Source organism: Arachis ipaensis, chromosome B9 (genome assembly GCF_059453495.1).
Source record: "Arachis ipaensis isolate K30076 ecotype BB chromosome B9, ASM5945349v1, whole genome shotgun sequence".
In the NCBI taxonomy this organism is placed as follows: Eukaryota; Viridiplantae; Streptophyta; class Magnoliopsida; order Fabales; family Fabaceae; genus Arachis; species Arachis ipaensis.
This window is the reverse complement of record NC_142444.1, coordinates 157,996,455-158,013,797: the sequence shown is the minus strand read 5'-3', so window position 1 is coordinate 158,013,797 and position 17,343 is coordinate 157,996,455. Positions and strand designations below refer to the sequence as shown.

General features: G+C 36.4%; 2 protein-coding genes across 3 annotated transcripts; one reads left to right on the top strand and one right to left on the bottom strand.

Annotated features, from left to right (window-relative positions):
• Nucleotides 1–5,592: 5,592 nt before the first annotated feature.
• LOC107618100 (lipase 1) lies at nucleotides 5,593–10,862 on the top strand. Of its 2 annotated transcripts, XM_016320035.3 has the most exons (9): nucleotides 5,593–6,447; nucleotides 6,749–6,871; nucleotides 7,104–7,244; nucleotides 7,815–7,925; nucleotides 8,012–8,155; nucleotides 8,240–8,280; nucleotides 8,382–8,458; nucleotides 9,602–9,697; nucleotides 10,315–10,862. In XM_016320035.3, exons 1-9 carry the CDS (start codon nucleotides 6,283–6,285, stop codon nucleotides 10,635–10,637), a joined length of 1,221 nt encoding a protein of 406 aa, XP_016175521.1. In that variant the 5' UTR covers nucleotides 5,593–6,282; the 3' UTR covers nucleotides 10,638–10,862. The 2 variants fall into 2 exon arrangements, with proteins under 2 accessions (XP_016175521.1, XP_088354341.1); XM_088498215.1 differs by having other exon boundaries at nucleotides 5,893–6,447; nucleotides 8,012–8,280.
• Nucleotides 10,863–12,854: 1,992 nt separating this feature from the next.
• LOC107618277 (putative UDP-glucose glucosyltransferase) lies at nucleotides 12,855–14,595 on the bottom strand. The gene has a single exon (XM_016320292.3). The coding sequence runs from the start codon at nucleotides 14,477–14,479 to the stop codon at nucleotides 13,010–13,012; it is 1,470 nt and encodes a 489-aa protein (XP_016175778.1). The 5' UTR covers nucleotides 14,480–14,595; the 3' UTR covers nucleotides 12,855–13,009.
• Nucleotides 14,596–17,343: the final 2,748 nt, after the last annotated feature.

Here is a 17,343-nt window from a genome sequence, read left to right as displayed (position 1 = left end):
TGGCTCAGGAATCTCTTGAACTCCTGGAACGCCTCCTCGCATTCAGGAGTCCATTCGAACTGACATCCCTTTCTCAATAAGGAGAACAGCGGAAGGGATTTTAGTGCTGATCCTGCCAAAAATCTGGAGAGGGCTGCAAGTCGGCCATTCAGTTGTTGGACCTCTCTCAAACAAGTCGGACTTTTCATCTCCAGGATAGCTCTACACTTATCGGGGTTAGCTTCAATCCCTCTTTGTGTTAGCATAAACCCTAGGAATTTTCCTGCCTCTACTGCGAAGGCGCACTTTGAGGGATTTAGTCTCATCCCGTGCAACCTTATGGTGTCGAAGACTTGTGAGAGGTCAGGTAAGAGGTCGACTTCTTTCTTGGTCTTTACCAGCATGTCGTCGACGTATACTTCCATTAGGCTCCCTAGGTGAGAGGCAAACACCTTATTCATCAACCTCTGATATGTGGCCCCTGCATTTTTCAGTCCAAATGGCATGACCACGTAGCAGAAATTAGCTCTGGGTGTGATGAATGATGTCTTCTCCTGGTCTGGCTCATACATCGGGATTTGGTTATACCCCGAGTAGGCGTCCATGAATGATAAGTATTGATACCCCGAGCTGGAGTCTACTAGGGTATCAATGCTTGGCAACGGATAGGGATCCTTGGGACATGCCTTATTTAGGTCGGTATAGTCGACACACATTCTCCATTTGCCATTTTGTTTTTTGACTAGCACTACATTGGCTAGCCATGTTGGGTACTTGACTTCTCTGATGAAGCCAGCTTCTAGGAGCGCCTGTACTTGCTCTTCCACTACTAGGACTCGTTCGGGGCCGAGCTTGCGTCTTCTCTGTTGTATAGGTCGGGATCCCGGGTAGACTGAGAGCTTATGGGACATGAGCTCGGGGTCTATCCCGGGCATGTCGGAGGCCTTCCAGGCGAAGAGATCGGAGTTATCTCTTAGGAGCTTAGTCAACCTTTGTTTCAGGGTTTTCCCTAGGTTGGCTCCTATGTGAGTATTTTTTCCTTTCTCTTCGCCGACCTGTATCTCCTCGGTTTTTTTTCCCAGCTGTGGACGTAGCTCCTCTCTGGCCCTCGCTCCACCGAGCTCTATTGTATGAACTTCCCTGCCTTTTTCTCTCAGGTTTAGACTTTCATTGTAGCATTTCCTTGCCAATTTCTGGTCTCCCCTTACTGTTGCTATTCCCGCTGAGGTCGGGAATTTCATACAAAGGTGGGGAGTGGACACCACCGCTCCGAGTCGATTAAGGGTAGTTCTGCCGACTAAAGCATTATATGCTGACCCTACATCGATGACTATGAAGTCTATGCTCAGAGTTTTTTATTTTTCCCCTTTTCCAAAAGTGGTGTGGAAGGGCAAAAATTACAGTGGCTTTATTGGCGTGTCGCCTAGTCCGTATAAGGTGTCGGGGTAAGCTCTCAATTCTTTCTTATCCAACCCTAGTTTATCAAAAGCGGGCTTAAAAAAAGATATCCGTTGAGCTTCCTTGGTCTACTAGGGTTCTGTGGAGATGGGCATTTGCTAGGATCATAGTTATTACCACTGGATCATCGTGTCCAGGGATTATTCCTTGCCCATCTTCTTTTGTGAATGAAATAGTAGGGAGGTCGGATGACTCTCCTCCGACCTGGTATACTCTCTTGAGATGCCTTTTGCGAGAAGATTTGGTGAGTTCCCCTCCCGCGAATCCCCCTGAGATCATATGGACATGTCTCTCTGGAGTCTGCGGTGGTGGGTCTCTTCTATCCGTATCGTCTCGCTTTCTCTTGCCGTGACTGTCCGACCTTTCTATGAGATATCTGTCAAGCCGACCTTCTCTAGCCAGCTTTTCTATCACGTTTTTAAGGTCGTAGCAGTCGTTTGTGGAGTGACCATATATTTTATGGTACTCACAGTAGTCGCTGCGGCTCCCCCCCCCCTTTTTATTTTTAATGGGTCTGGGGGGTGGTAACCTTTCAGTGTTACAAATCTCTCTGTATACATCCACTATAGAAACTTTCAGAGGAGTATAAGAGTGATATTTTCTTGGTCTATCGAGACCGAGTTCTTCCTTTTTCTTGGTTTTCCTCTCCCTCTCTTTTGCTGAGGGAAGGTGCCCAGGTCGCCAACTCAAGTCTCTCAACTTGGCATTTTCCTCCATGTTGATGTACTTTTCGGCTCTTTCTTGTACATCACTTAAGGAGATGGGGTGTCTTTTTGATATGGACTATGAGAAGGGACCTTCCCTGAGTCCATTGACTAATCCCATTATGACTGCCTCGGTGGGCAGGTCTTGAATCTCTAAACATGCTTTATTGAACCTTTCCATATAGGCTCGTAAGGATTCTCCGACCTCCTGTTTTATTCCCAGGAGGCTTGGTGCATGTTTCACTTTATCTTTCTAGATGGAGAACCTCATCAAGAACTTCCTTGAGAGGTCTTCGAAACTGGTGACCGACCTTGGAGGGAGGTTGTCGAACCACTTCATCACTGCTTTCGATAGGGTGGTCGGGAAAGCTTTGCATCGCGTAGCGTCGGAAGCATCAGCTAGGTACATCCGACTTTTGAAATTGCTTAAGTGATGCTTCGGATCCGTGGTTCCGTCATAGAGGTCCATATCGGGGCTTTTGAAGTTCCTTGGAACTTTTGCCCTCATTATCTCCTCGCTGAAAGGATCCTCCCCTCCTAGTGGTGGTTCTTCTCGGGAGTTCCGACCTTTGAGGGAGGATTCTAACTTTAAGAGTTTTATTTCTAACTCTTTTCGTCGCTTCATCTCCTCTTTTAGGTTCTTTTCAGTTTCCTTTTGTCGCTCCCGTTCCTGTTCTAACTGTTCGAGGCGACTGTGGACTAATCCCATGAGCTCAGTTGCATGGGAGGGTCCCTCTTTTTCTGATTCGCGCCCTTCTGAAGAATTCACCTTCGGATTTTTTATTCCGGAGGTACCTTCCCTGTGTTGGTCATTGGCTTCCTGGTGAAGGTTCAAGTCTGCATCATTGTTTCCAGTGTCTAGATTCTCTTGTTCAGAATCTGACTCCACATGACCCTCTTCAGGGGATCTATCCGCCATCACTGGTTGATCTCCCGGGTCCCCGGCAACGGCGCCAATATTACGATAGGTAACCGGAGATTAGTGGGCTGGACGGCGTTGGTTGGCCCAAACGTATGGAGGAGGAGGATTTCAAGTGGATCTGCAACTCGGTGCCCTCCGTCCGACTTGTGCGTGCGAAAGAATGGGGGGTGGTACCTGCAAAGACACTCCAATGCTTAAGTCAGCAAGGGTGTGAGCAGGTCTAGAGAGTATTGGGACTTAGAGATACCTGAGAAGTGTCAGTGTATTTATAGTGGTGAACCAATAACCACCGTTGGAGTAGTGCCACTTTTTTAGGGTGTTAACCGCCCCTTTATCTTAGGGAAGTTAAGATATGGCTTGTGGAAGTGGTTAGAGAGATTCTAGGGGCAGTTATTCATTCAAATGAGTGCTTATCTGCCAGCTAACCCTCGTTCCCGACTTCTTTAGAGCAAGTCGTGGCGAGTACCGACTTCCTAAGACGAAGATTGGTACTGGGTGAGGCCCAACCCTTTGGATTAGGCCTTTCGCTTGGTTCTGGGCCTTTATTATTGGGCCAGGGTATGAACAAATATCAATAATTACTTAATTAGACAAAACTCACTCAATTAATGTCAAATTACTAATTAGAAATAGCTATGAACCAATCTCAGCAGCAACATTTTTTCAAGATGTGCAAAACAAACTATCTCCTGCCCCCTTAAAACCAAACTTCACGTTCCAGCCATTACAGCAATTACAGTAAAATAAAACTTCAGCCATTACAGCAATTACAGCAAAATTCAGAATTAGAGCAATTCAAAATTCAAAATTATATCAATTTTGTTCAGCGTTATAAAATTATACCAAAATTCAATTCAGCATTCAAAATCTAGGATCTGAAATTATATCAAAATTAGGAGGATTATTAGAAGAATACATTACAGAATATAGAATATAGAATTCCATAATGTGATCACTAGTTTTCAGCCATTAACAGAAGATAAATTCAAAAGAAAAATTCAAGTTCCTTCAAAAACCAAAGAACGAAACCGAAAATAATGTTAGAATTACTTTCAATAGAAGGGTATGTACCAAATATTCGGCACATCATGGAGACAGAAGTAATGTTCTGAAAAAACGGTTTTGAAATTCTATTCAGTATTACAGCAATTCTGTAGCAGAATTAACAGAATAAAAAAATTATTTGAAAAACTAAAGAACTCTGCAGCAACTCCAGCAAGCCAGTGATTCATATAATTAATAGAATAAAAAATATTAATTGAAAAACTGAAAAACTCTGTAGCAACTCCAGCAAGCCAGCAATTCATATCATTATGAGTTTATCAAAAAAAATAATTAAAACAACAAGAAACTCACTGAGGCAGAGAAAGCAGAGACAGCCTAAAGTGGCATAGAGATGCTCGGCAGGACAGAGGCGGCTAACGACAGAAGCTATGCCCCGACCTTCCGACGACGATGGCGACAGAAGCTTCTAGTGGTGATGGTGGCAACGACTGGTGGCCGCTGCCGCTGCCGATAGTGGTCAGGACGGTGGAGTGGAGGCGTTCCTGCTGGCTTCAGCCTTCAGCTCATTGAGAAAATTAGGATTCGAAGGGGAGAGAGAGGCGTTAGGCTCGAAGGGATTGGGTGGGTGTGGGTTATTGAACGTTTTTTTTTTTTAAGCGTCAAAAAACGACGCCGTTTTTTATAAGGTGGCAAAACCGGAGTTCTGAAAAACCCGTCCTGTTTATCCGGTTCACCGATTAATCACCGGTTTAACTAATTTTTATCGATTTTTTGTAATACGGTTTTAGGAGTTAACCGGATCGATCAGATGACCGGTTTTCAGAACATTGATTATTTCACATCATCAAATTAAATTAACTTTAATAGCAATATATTAAACATGCTGAAGCATGCTTTATTCTAGCTTTCCGAATATATTCGGTCAACTCTAAACTCATCCCATTCTATCTGTCAAGGATGCGTTTATTCATAAGCACGTGAGATTGAGATAAAAATATAAAATTTTATTCAATAAATAAGATATAAATTTTATAATTTATTTTAGTTTATCATCAAATAAATTATAAGAATATTAATTTTTGTATCTCTATTATTTATGTCTTATTTTTAATGTTCTATTTTATCCTACTTTTATAACCAAACCCATCTTAAGTTACCACATGGAGGGTTCTTTTAAATTATTTGAGACTTTATTTTCTAATCTTTTATTAATTAATTAATTAATTTTAGGATACTCACTGAAATTTACCTCCTTTTTTTGGGTCAGGATGGGACCCTATTCGATAAAAGCTACTAAAACGAGTAAGCCCAATAGTCATTCTCCTTTTTGTTCGACAGGGTGATATCTCTTTTTGGGCCAACAAAATACGAAACACTAAGCCCAGAAAGTTATTTCCTGGATGGGCCTAATTTGATGAAATTCATGGTTATCACTTCATTGTTGACAACCAAAAACAAAAAAGTAAAAGGCAAACTAGAACGAGTACCCAAAAAATGAAAAAACATCTGGCGTCCTGAATTATTGATAGATAATAAAAAACATAAAAATAATAAAATTGGGATGGAAGTGGATAACTTGTTTAAAAGAAACACAATAATTAGAGTTTTGATTAGGGGATGACGTGCCCACTCGCTATGAAATTGCGCGTGGATTTTCACTCCAACCAGAGCGCGCCATGTTTCATCCCCGCCAAAGAGCGGTGGTTGCGGTTTGCCATCAACAACCACCTCTACGGTATACTTCCATGTCCATGAAACTTCCCTTAACCAAGCTACTTCGAAAATTTGCAATACAAAATTAAATGCAACGTAAACACCCCCTCCGTAAAACCAAGCTACTTAATGCGCCGTTCCCCTAAGCGTCATTCATACTCTACCCTCTATTAACATTAACATACGGTAATGGAAGTTATTATAAGTTTATAACCACCGATATGAAATGAGAATAATAGTGTGAAGAAAGAATCGCAAATGAATAAGTTGGAGTATTTTTAACGGTAATCAGATAAGCAGTTGCAAATAAATAACTAACTACTAGTACCGTTGAGAGTATAAGCATTCGGTAGTTTTCGCATCACGCGCCGTTAGAAGCGCGTGGTGGTGCCCAATCCCGCTGCTATTATAATAGTGCTACTCTGAGGCTTCACTCAGAAGATCGTAGACTCATCCTTCCCCTGCGATTGGGAGGGAGCGAGGTGCATTCAATCTTTCGTCATGGCGCGGAGGTTGTTGGCGGCACTGGCAGCCATTTCCATAACCGTCTCTGTACTTTTCGGAGATTCCGTTGACTGCTTCGACGGTGGCGGCAAATCCGAACCACAGCCCACTCTCTGCGACGAGCTCATTCTCCCCGCCGGTTACCCCTGCTCCGAATACATGGTAACCCCTCACTCTCTATACCTTACTTCAACAACCAATTCACTCAACCTCTTTTTTCCTTCTCTCTTAAACATCGAATATTTGATATTTTAAATTGATATTATTTGCAGTCGCAGAAATTCAACCTTTATTGCTTTGATTTGATAATGCTAAAATTGGATCATTCAGATTATTATTCATTTGTTGTTATTATTGTCATTATTCGTCTGCTAATATTGATAGTGTCTTTTGGTGTCAGCTAATAGCAAAGTGTTGGAGAGTTGTTGTTTTAATTTGTCCTGTTTTCTGTGTTGATTTTCAGATTCAAACCAAGGATGGTTTCTTGTTAGGTCTTCAGCGTGTGTCTTCTTCTTCGTCTTCTCTTCGTTTCGGGCATGCAGGAGAGCGAGGACCTCCGGTTCTGCTTCTGCATGGCCTATTCATGGTTGGTGCCCTCTCCTTCATTTCATCACTTTACTCTTTGTAATAGATATATGTTCTTATAGCAAGTTACAGTGTGTTTCAACTCACTCCACTTTGTCATAGGGCTATATTTGGATAATTGGATTAATGTTACAAGTTTACTTGTTCAGGATTTAGTGAAGTTCCCTTTTGAAGTTTTAAACAATCTGATTGAATCTCCATTTTGATATGTTGATGCTATTTGACGTGATCAGGCAGGTGATGCATGGTTTCTAAATACTCCTGAACAATCATTGGGCTTCATCCTTGCAGATCAAGGTTTTGATGTATGGGTAGGAAATGTGCGTGGAACACGCTGGAGCCATGGTCATAGGTCTTATTCAGTGAAGAATAAGGTGTGTGGCTCTTCTTTGGCCTATAGAGATGCTGAGGGTGTGTGTGATTAAACTGAAAATAATATCAGTGCATAAAGTTCAGTGCTAAAATAATTATGAGTCAAAACTAAGAACCAAATGTTCATTTATTCTGAATTTGAATTGGGGGAAACATTTGCAATTGATATGAATGAGGTCATACTTTAGTAGGTTTTATCATTCAATTATTTAATAGTAAAAGGGTTGGTGCTGAATGTTATCAAGCCTTTTCTATTTACTTTGATATATTTGAAATAAGAATTATTAAATTATTCTCAGTGCTGAAGCTACTTATATTCAGCACCAAATTTAGTACCAAAGCACTGTTGGTGATCACTTATCACAAGAAGGGAAGAAAGCATGGAGGAGAAGAATTGCAACATCCATAAGATTGTTGATAACGACTGATCTTGAGAAAATATTCTAAATTGTCATGATACTTATATTTTCATTTCACTGTCATTTTCAGTGTATATTATTTTTATTGGAATCGTTAGAGCCAGAGTTTGTACAATGCATCATGTGATTGATTCAACTTTGGTCCCTTTATAGAAATTCTGGGATTGGAGCTGGCAGGAATTAGCCCTGTATGATATGGCAGAAATGATCAATTACATATATTCAGTAACAAATTCAAAGCTATTCATAGTTGGGCATTCACAGGTAGTTATGATTCTGGACATCATCCTTTTCACTTGCTATTTGGTGGTGGTTGTAGTATGCATTTTATTAATTTCTCTTATTTCCAGGGAACAATTATATCTTTTGCTGCCTTCACTCAACCGGATATAGTAGAAAAAGTTGAAGCTGCAGCCCTTCTTTCTCCAATATCATATTTGGATCATGCCACTGCACCTCTTGTGCTTAGAATGGTTAGCATGCACATCGATCAGGTATTTCTTATTTACTCTATGACTACCAAGTTTCAGTCTGAAAGTGGGCCTTTGAGATTAGTAATGACTACTGGTTTTATTCAGATGGTTCTTACCATGGGTATTCATCAACTGAACTTCAAAAGGTGATCCTCCGGTCACCCTCTTTTCCTTTTGCCTACATTTCTTGAGTGTATTTCTAGTTCAGTAAATGTTTAACTTCTCTATTTTCCATACTCATTTTCAGTGAGTGGGGAACCAATCTCTTGGTTTCCTTGTGTGATACGCGTCTAAGCTGCGGTGACATGCTTTCATCCATAACAGGTTCATGTGCCCGACACTATCTCTGTCCTCTGTGCTTAAAAGGATTTGACTTTATTTCAGATGCTAGGCTATGAATGTTATTATTGGTTTATGTGTTTGTTCATGCTGTTATTATATTCTCCAATTTCCGGAACTCAAATATGTGGTGTCCATGGTACTGATGTAAGTGATTAACTATCCAATCCAAATAATTTTCTCCAGATGAGAGTTTTCTATGGTCAATCTTCATGGGGTTATGGTCAGTGGACTATCTTTTTCTTCTTGTTTAGGTCCACTGCTGTAAGCTTGTTCTCTTTTTCCAGTGTGTGAATTGTGAAGTCTGTATCTACTTGAGTGGAGGTGAAGCCTAGTCTGATTTAGCTGTTGGCAAAGTGTTCTGCTGATAAGGCAGAGTTTGCAAACTTACAACCCTATCTGATTTTTCTCACTCACTCAATTTTCAGCTTGCACCTTGCATATCAAATATTGATATCAATGAATTACCACCTTGCACTTTTTTCTTTCACTAAATTAAATTTGGAGTTGCATTTCAATTTTGTGTAGGAATCCTTATGTGCATTGCCTGTCTTATTGAGATATCATGTTTACTAGGTAGGAATAGTTGTCAGCGATAAGGTAGTATGTTCTAAAATAAAATAAAAATCTTCTCATGAGCCTCTTAATTCCCTTGCTGCTTTCCCATTTCCTGGACTTGCAGCTGGGTATATGGTGGAATGGAAATAAAGTTATGCCTTGAACGGAATTTATAAAATACTTTAAAGGTTAAAGAAGTGGATTTTATGGTGTGGACCATGTTGATGTGCCCTCAAAAATAGTTTTCCTGGACTTCCATTGAAGTTAGTTACTTCCTTGACCTGAAACATTATGGTGAAATCTGTTTCCCTCTGGTTATAGTGAAGGCAATGGCATAATGCACTGAGAAAATCCAAAGGATATCCTCTCTCTGCCTTTAACAGCTAGTAGATGTAATCTGCGAACTGATTAACTAATTCAGTAACTCATTTGGATCAAATAATTGGGAAGTTTCCATTTGGCTTATTCCACATGCTTTGTTGATTTTTTGTTTGGTTTTTTGTTCACCACCCCGGCGCATGGGGTTTGTTAAATGCTTTTTTTGCTCAAGCCACTTCAATGAAATTGCAGGGAAGAACTGTTGCTTCAATGAGTCACGTGTGGCCTATTATCTTGATCAAGAACCTCACCCGTCATCTGCCAAAAACTTGAACCACCTTTTCCAGAGTATGCTCCAATATCCTTATTCAGTAGACTGTAGCTTTAAAGATAGATAGATAGCTTATGAACATTACTACTTGTTATTTTAGTCATAGGTTTTCATCATATCCGATACCTCTGTTCTTTTTTCTTTCTTTCTCTTTATTTGCAATGATCATGACTAATTATGACCATGGCATTTGCATGATATAAAGTAGCTAAAGTAGTCTCCTAGATAAACATATATTGTAAAACAGGTATGAACTCTCAATCAATTTTAACTTGTGCCTTTTGTTATATTATTATCATTAGTTTTATAGTTTACAGCATTGTTCATCTCTTAATGTGTTGGAAAAATGCATGTTAGTGAGAGTAAGGAGAATTACTGGACTAATGAATTAGTGAAGCAAATTCTATTACGTATCTTGTGTTCAATTATGTGTACCTAGCATTATTGGCACGGGATAAATGTTTATGTTGGGTATGATGTGTTTTATCTTGCCAAAAAGCTGAAAAGCCACATCCATAAAATAATGAATTTCTAGCTAGTTGGCATGTGCTTCTTATAATGTTGGTTTCACTTTTGATGTAATGGTTTGAATTAAATACTTTTACACTCTCTCTAATAATGCATGTGTCTACAGTGATCCGCGAAGGTACTTTCTCCAAGTATGATTATGGAAAGTTAAAAAATGTGAAAGTGTATGGAAAGTTCAAACCACCAAAGTTCGATCTTAGCCGCATACCAAAATCATTGCCTTTGTGGATGGCTTATGGTGGAAATGATGCTTTAGCAGATGTAACAGATGTCAAGCACACTCTCCAGGAATTGCCATCCACACCGGAGCTGGTTTATCTTGAAAACTATGGCCATGTTGACTTTATTTTAAGCTTGCAAGCAAGACAAGATCTATATGATCCTATGATTAATTTTTTCAAGTCATCGGGCAAATATAGTAGCATTTAAAAATACAATATTATAATATTTGCCGTTATTACTTGCACCATGTAATATAGTGTAACGGTTTATTGATCCGTGAATCCCTCCATAAAGTTAATATTCTGTGGAGCCCATCTCTTTGATCTCCTTCCTGTAAAAATTATGAACCATAGAGGAAAGATTCAATGGCAATGCAAGCACATACCTTCTGTAATATCTAAAGCATCTTTTATATGATTATTGTTATTATTAATATTATTATTATGACGAGGTTACTTATTCCTTCATTAGTCTCCGTATAACCATAGCTTACAAAAATGAGAAAGTATAGGGAGCCAATGACCTAAGCGTATAATATGTACAATAAAGGTTTAGCAAGTATTAGAGATATTATTATTAGTGTTACATTGTCCTGTCAAGTTATGCTTTTGGGATGAGTGGTTTTAGAACATGGTATAAGAGTTCCAAATCTGGAAGGTCAAGAGTTTGAACCTTGATGAATCTAAAATTAGCTTTTTATAACATGAGATGTTTATTATCCCTAGTATAAATAATGTTCATTTTATTCATAAACCAAAGATTTAGCCCATTGTACACTTAGGTCATTAGCTCCTAGCACTACTCTACAAAAATATAAGCAAGCAAAGTATCCTTTGTACCCTTATTCTATCTCTTGGTATGAAAATTGTGGTAAATTATTGATTCATCATGTGTCTAAATACAGGATTTATTTATTATAAAAAAGAATTTTATTTTTTTAGTGTTAAAAAAATATCATTCTGGATCCAATGGCACATTCAATAAAGATTTGATACATGTGTTCGAATATGCCTTACTATTTGTATTAGAAAAATGGTAGAAGTATATGCAATAATAATATTAGAGAAATACAAAAAAAAAAAAGACACTAAAATACTTTTATTTCTGTAACCTCAAAAACTGTGTAGTACTGTGTACACGTTAGTGTTTAGTCATGATTTCTTAAGACATTGGGCGACAAAACATTGATTTTTGGCCAGTATCCGATTCTCATTTCTGATTTCTCGTTTCTCATTTGAAATTGAATCAACGTGTTTCTCATTTCCTTCTCTAGCGGACTGTTTCACCAGTGCCTCACCAATAAGAAATAAATAATACACCATTATATATAAATAAACAACAATCCTATGCTGCCAATAATTATTAACATTTTGAGCCAATATTTAATTAATAATAATTCACATTCACACTTATAAAAATATATTCATATAATTTATATTTAATTTATTAAAATTTATATATATAAATCAATAGAGTTTATCTGTTAAAAAAAATTTAATATTTATACCTACTAAATACTGATTAAAATTATTAAAAACTTACAACTCCGGAAATTTTCTCATGAACAAACGTTAACCATTCTCTCTCTTTACTTACCCTATACTACGCCATGGTTGTCTCCCTATAAAGGTATTGAGTAAACCTAGGCATAAAAAAACGCACGTGATCTGAGCCCCTCCCATGTGCATTGTACGATGGGACTAAGTGCTAACCTTATAAATGATTATATATTTCGGTGATAAACTGATATTAAACGGGATCACTCACTCACCTAACTCTTTTCTTCTTTTTCTTTTTTGATTTCTTTGTTTACCTCACCTAACTCTGCTCTTATAACAAAAATAAAGTAAATTCTTCTGGTTAGAAGACTAATATTCTTACCAAAGTCTTCCCCTACTTTCTTCTTTCCTTGCATGTGGATTCATTAATAATGTATCACACGCCAACTAAAATTTCAATTTATGTACCAGACGATAAAACTAATGAACACGTACAACAATAATTCAAATACCCAAAAAGAAAACAGTAATGGTTTCTTTTTTTATTTTTAATATTGGATTAACGATCTACTGTAATATTTTTCTAAAATGTAGAATGATTTAATGTACGGAGTATAAATCCAATCGTCTGGTTTTTAGGTACATAAATCGGACCGTTCGATTTCTGTACTCGAACCGTTCTATTTGTGTTGAAAAAATTAAAAAAATTTGGAGTACACAAATCGGACAATTTTTTGTACTCAAAACTTTTAAAAAATTTTAAACACAAATAGGACCGGTAGTTTTAAGAAACACAAAAAATTATCACGTTAAGGTATAACACTTATTTTACTTCCATATCAAAATTTTTTAACTTAATGGTTTTTGTTTAATTTTTGGAAGTGGGAGAACTAGTAGGAACAATTCTTTTTTGAGGCTTTAGAAATGGAGAAAATAAATCTTGATAATTAATCTTGAATACGTTAATTCCAACAATAATAATGCATTAAAAACACTTAATAACAATCTGGTGATGAGAACAAAATGTTACAAATACAAATAATTCTTTTTAAAAAAGGAACAACATTAGTCATGATTCCCTTAATATGGAATCTTATTATTATTGTTGATGCTGCTAATGACATTAAGAGCAGCAGCACCACGGTTCTTGATATCTTCAACAAAGGCATCAAGATTCCGATCAGAAGAACCACCGTCAGAGATAGCATCCTCAGCCGCTTTCTTCCACTTCAATGCGTTCTGCTGCAACTGCTCTGCTTTTTCCCCAACCATAGCTTCTAACAAACACTTCTTAACCTCGTCTCTGTTAACGATCTTATTCTCTGCTTGGCTATAACCCAACCTGATCCCAGCGCCAAAAACATCGACGATGAACTTGGCATTGGTGTTCTGGTCACCCCAGGCAGGAAAAGTCAACATTGGAACACCAGAAGCCAGTGATTCCATTGTAGAGTTCCAACCACAGTGAGTGACAAAACACGCCACAGAAGGATGTGACAGAACCTCCTCTTGTGGACTCCATTGAACCACTTTTCCCCTTTCAGCAGTCTTCTCAACGAACCCTTCTGGAAGAACATGCGGCTTCACGTTCCAGTCCTTAGGTGGCAGCTTCAAAACCCACAAAAACGACACCTCAGACTCCAAAAGCCCATGGGCAATTTCGTCTATTTGCTCCTGCGGGTGGTACACCAAGCTCCCGAAGCTTATGTAAACCACCGAACGCGGTTCTCTCGAGTTCAGCCATTCAACGCAGTTCGCTGACTTTGTTATCATGTCTCCACGAATGTTACTTCCTCCCATTCTTGCTTTCGGGTTCTTGAACAACGGGCCCACGGGCCTTATGCTCATTGATTTTGAGAAGAAGCTGATGAAATCCTTCTCTAACTCCTCGTATGTGTCCACCAAGATGCAGAAGGGTTTGGACAAGTTCTTGAACTGTTCTAATATGACTGTTCCCAGAATCGGGAAGGGACTGAAAGGGTGCAAGAAATCTGGGATCTCGTTGTGTTTGAGCGTAACGGAAGGTAAATTAACATCGATGTAAGGTTGATCGTGTGAAGGGAAGCTAACCAGTTTGTGGTGGTAGTGATAGTAAGCGGTGAAGACTGCCGTTGACTGAATCCACAAGAGAGCAGAAGGAACACCGTGTTCTAGAGCAACGTCGCAAACCCACGGGAAGAAAGGGTTGTTTATGATGCAAGAGATTGGTTGGTTTGACTCTGCGTGCTTCTTGATCATTTGAGAAACGAATCTCTTGCCGACAACTTCCAGATGCTTCGTGTGATCTGCCAGATTCTTCCTGATGGGATCGTCGTCCTGTAAGCCATCGTCGAAGAACTCGAACTTGAGGAAACCATCGCCAACCGGAGCAACGAACTTCTCGGCGATGTTGTTGGCGTTTCTGATGTCCTTGCCAGCATCCTCGGTGGTGGAGAAAGTGACGAATAAGCCCCTGGCGGCCAAGCACTTTCCTAGCCTTAGGAGAGGGTTTATGTGTCCCTGTGCTGGAAACGAAATCAGCAAGACGTGTATGGCAGCTTCAGACCCCATTTTTCTGCTTCTCTTTTCTTTTTTTCTCGCAAATAACACTCTCTTGTGTTTTCTTCCACCAAGCTCCCGTACCTTAAATAACACAGGAATACTCTCACCATATATCTTCACGTCAATATGCAATTAAAAAAAAAAATGCTGCGAATTAATTATAGCTCAAATAGATTAGTCTCTTTGTATTTATCTAAAGAGTACGAATTTAAATTTTTTTATTTTCAATTAAAAAAATATTAAATTTTTATGTCTTTAATTTATTATTAATATTTAAAAATATAAAATAAAATATATTATAAAAATAATAATGGGAACTACAGTAGAGTAAATTTTTTTTTTAATATTATATTATTAAAGGTAAAATCCTTTATCATGAATCAAATTATGTATTGAACACAACTATGGCTATTTATAAAACGTCAATAATTCTTATGTGTCTTCAATTAAAATAATATTTTTCTAACAAAACGTCAGTAATATTTTATGTTTTAATAATTAAAATAATATTTTTTATTACGAAACATTAATAACATTTAATTTTTTTATAATTTAAAAAAAAATATTACAAAACATCGTGTACTATCACTACAACTATGTAAAATACTAAAATAATAAAATACTTTTGTATTTCACAGTAAAATTATTTATATATAAATTTTTTAGCCACATTATAGTATAGTCTATCGTCATAATAAATTATATTATAAATTAATTTATTACTTCTAGAGAAATGCTCTTGTACTCTCTAAAGTCTCCAACTCTCATAAGAAATGGATGTATACTTCCATTTATTTTGTTTGTAGTAACTAATAACACTCACTTTAATTTTGTTAATTTATTTTTATTCTATTTTATTTTAGCCTCTTTTGCTTCATTTTTTAAATTATTTTTTTAATTTTCAATTTTTTTTAAGGTTTAAGAGTTACGATTAAGATTTAAAATTTAATATAAAAAAATTAATTAATATTGACTAAAAAATTAATTTCTACTGCTATTTTTTTATATAAATTTGCTAAATGAACTAACGTATGTGGATAAAGTTGATACACATGTTTCACATAAAAGTTGAGTGGACTTAAATAAAATAAAATATTAGAATATCTTATGAAGGTTGCGTAAATGAATGTGACTTAAATAAAATTAACTATTATAATAATAAACGTTTACCTATATTAGAAGAGTAAAGTATCGTTTTTGTCTCCAACGTTTAGGATAAATTCTATTTGTGTCCCTAATATTTAAATCATCCTATTTGTATCCCTAACGTTTGTAAAAGTGATTCAATATTATCCTGCCGTCAATTACACATCATGAGCGCTTTAGTTTAAGTTTTAAAAACCTCTTCTTGAAGTTAGAATATAAATATCTGGGATAGAATCGATGATCTACTCCGAAAAATAGCTCATCAAATGTTAAAACTAATTCCTACAACATTTACATAATTCACTTTTCTAAGGACATAATTGAATCTAAACACAAATAGTGGGTATAATATTAAAATCAACCACATCCAGGTGAGACCTAATTGAGAATAAATACATCTAAGTGAGAATAATTGAAAAATATAATCTGATTTGTTAGTATAATTGATAATAGGATAACATTGAATCACTTTTATAAACGTTAAGGATACAAATAGGACGATTTAAACGTTAAGGACACAAATAAAATTTATCCAAACGTTTGAGACAAAAACGATACTTTACTCTATATTAGAATCACTATAGGTAACAGAAACTTTCCACCTGTTTATTTAATTATTATATTTAAATTTTATAAAACTTCTGATTTCACAATTAAAAATACAGTTATACACTCAATCATGATTGTTACATTGTTGTCCATTATATTGCATTTAGGACCGCTGAAAAGTATGTATAGTCTTGGTAGCAAAAAAAGGTTATTTTCCGATAAAATAAATTGAAAAAAAAAACTTAAAAAAGAAAAAAAAAAAAACATGTAAAATCAAACTGAGCTACTGTAGTTATTTGCATATTCAAAATTCCTCACGCAAGTTGATGATGAGGACACACTATAATATATGTGTTTCATCGTCATCATCATAATTTATTGTTTTTTCTTTATATAGTTTTAACTATGCGACACGAGTCCTTTAATTTTAATGGATTTCCTTCTTTTTCTTTTTCTTTTTTTTGTCAAAGATGAAAAAATGTTTTTTCTTTATATAGTAAATAATTTTTATATATCACAACTTTAAGAACGTTTAACAAAAATAACAATAAGAAACTTTTTTATTTGAGCTGGGAAAAAAAATAGTGCATATATACAACTGCTGCGCGGAGGACTTTTGTATAAATATAGACAACAAGAGTATATAATTAAAATAAATATTTTAATGAGCATGAATATGTTTTTTATTTTAATTTTTTTTAGTATATATCTAAATAAATCTTTTAAAATTGAATATTTTCATAAAAAAAAATTTATTACATTAAAATTTTTGAATTTTATAAAAATAAAATATATAAGTTTTTTTCGTCATATTTTTAAAAAGTTATTTATCTAAAGAAAAATAATAGATTTAACTAAAATATAGATTTAACTAATATTTACCAAAGTGATTTGACCAAAACAAAGTTTAACCAATGCTATGCATGCGTGCTTAGCTGTAATATGAGAACGACAAATTTAATTACGGTGATGAAAGCAGCTTTTAGGTTCGTATTAAGTGTTACATATATACGTAATACGTACGAAATAGATTATTTGCTCTTTTAACTATTTGAAAGAGATTTTTTTTTTGGAAACTCAGATGCAGTTGACTTTACGTAAAGTTGATAGATGAGAGTCGTCAGATAAATTGACTAATTTGACTAAATTTTCATTAACGACTTTCAACTATCAATTTT

Bases quoted from the DNA above. Each gene is read 5' to 3' on its own strand.
- LOC107618100 (XM_088498215.1), top strand. From the start codon at position 6,283: ATGGCGCGGAGGTTGTTGGCGGCACTGGCAGCCATTTCCATAACCGTC. The intron at 8,281-8,381 runs GTGATCCTCCGG...ACTCATTTTCAG, and splicing joins CATCAACTGAACTTCAAAAG to TGAGTGGGGAACCAATCTCT. The intron at 8,459-9,601 runs GTTCATGTGCCC...ATGAAATTGCAG, and splicing joins CATGCTTTCATCCATAACAG to GGAAGAACTGTTGCTTCAAT.
- LOC107618277 (XM_016320292.3), bottom strand. From the start codon at position 14,479: ATGGGGTCTGAAGCTGCCATACACGTCTTGCTGATTTCGTTTCCAGCA.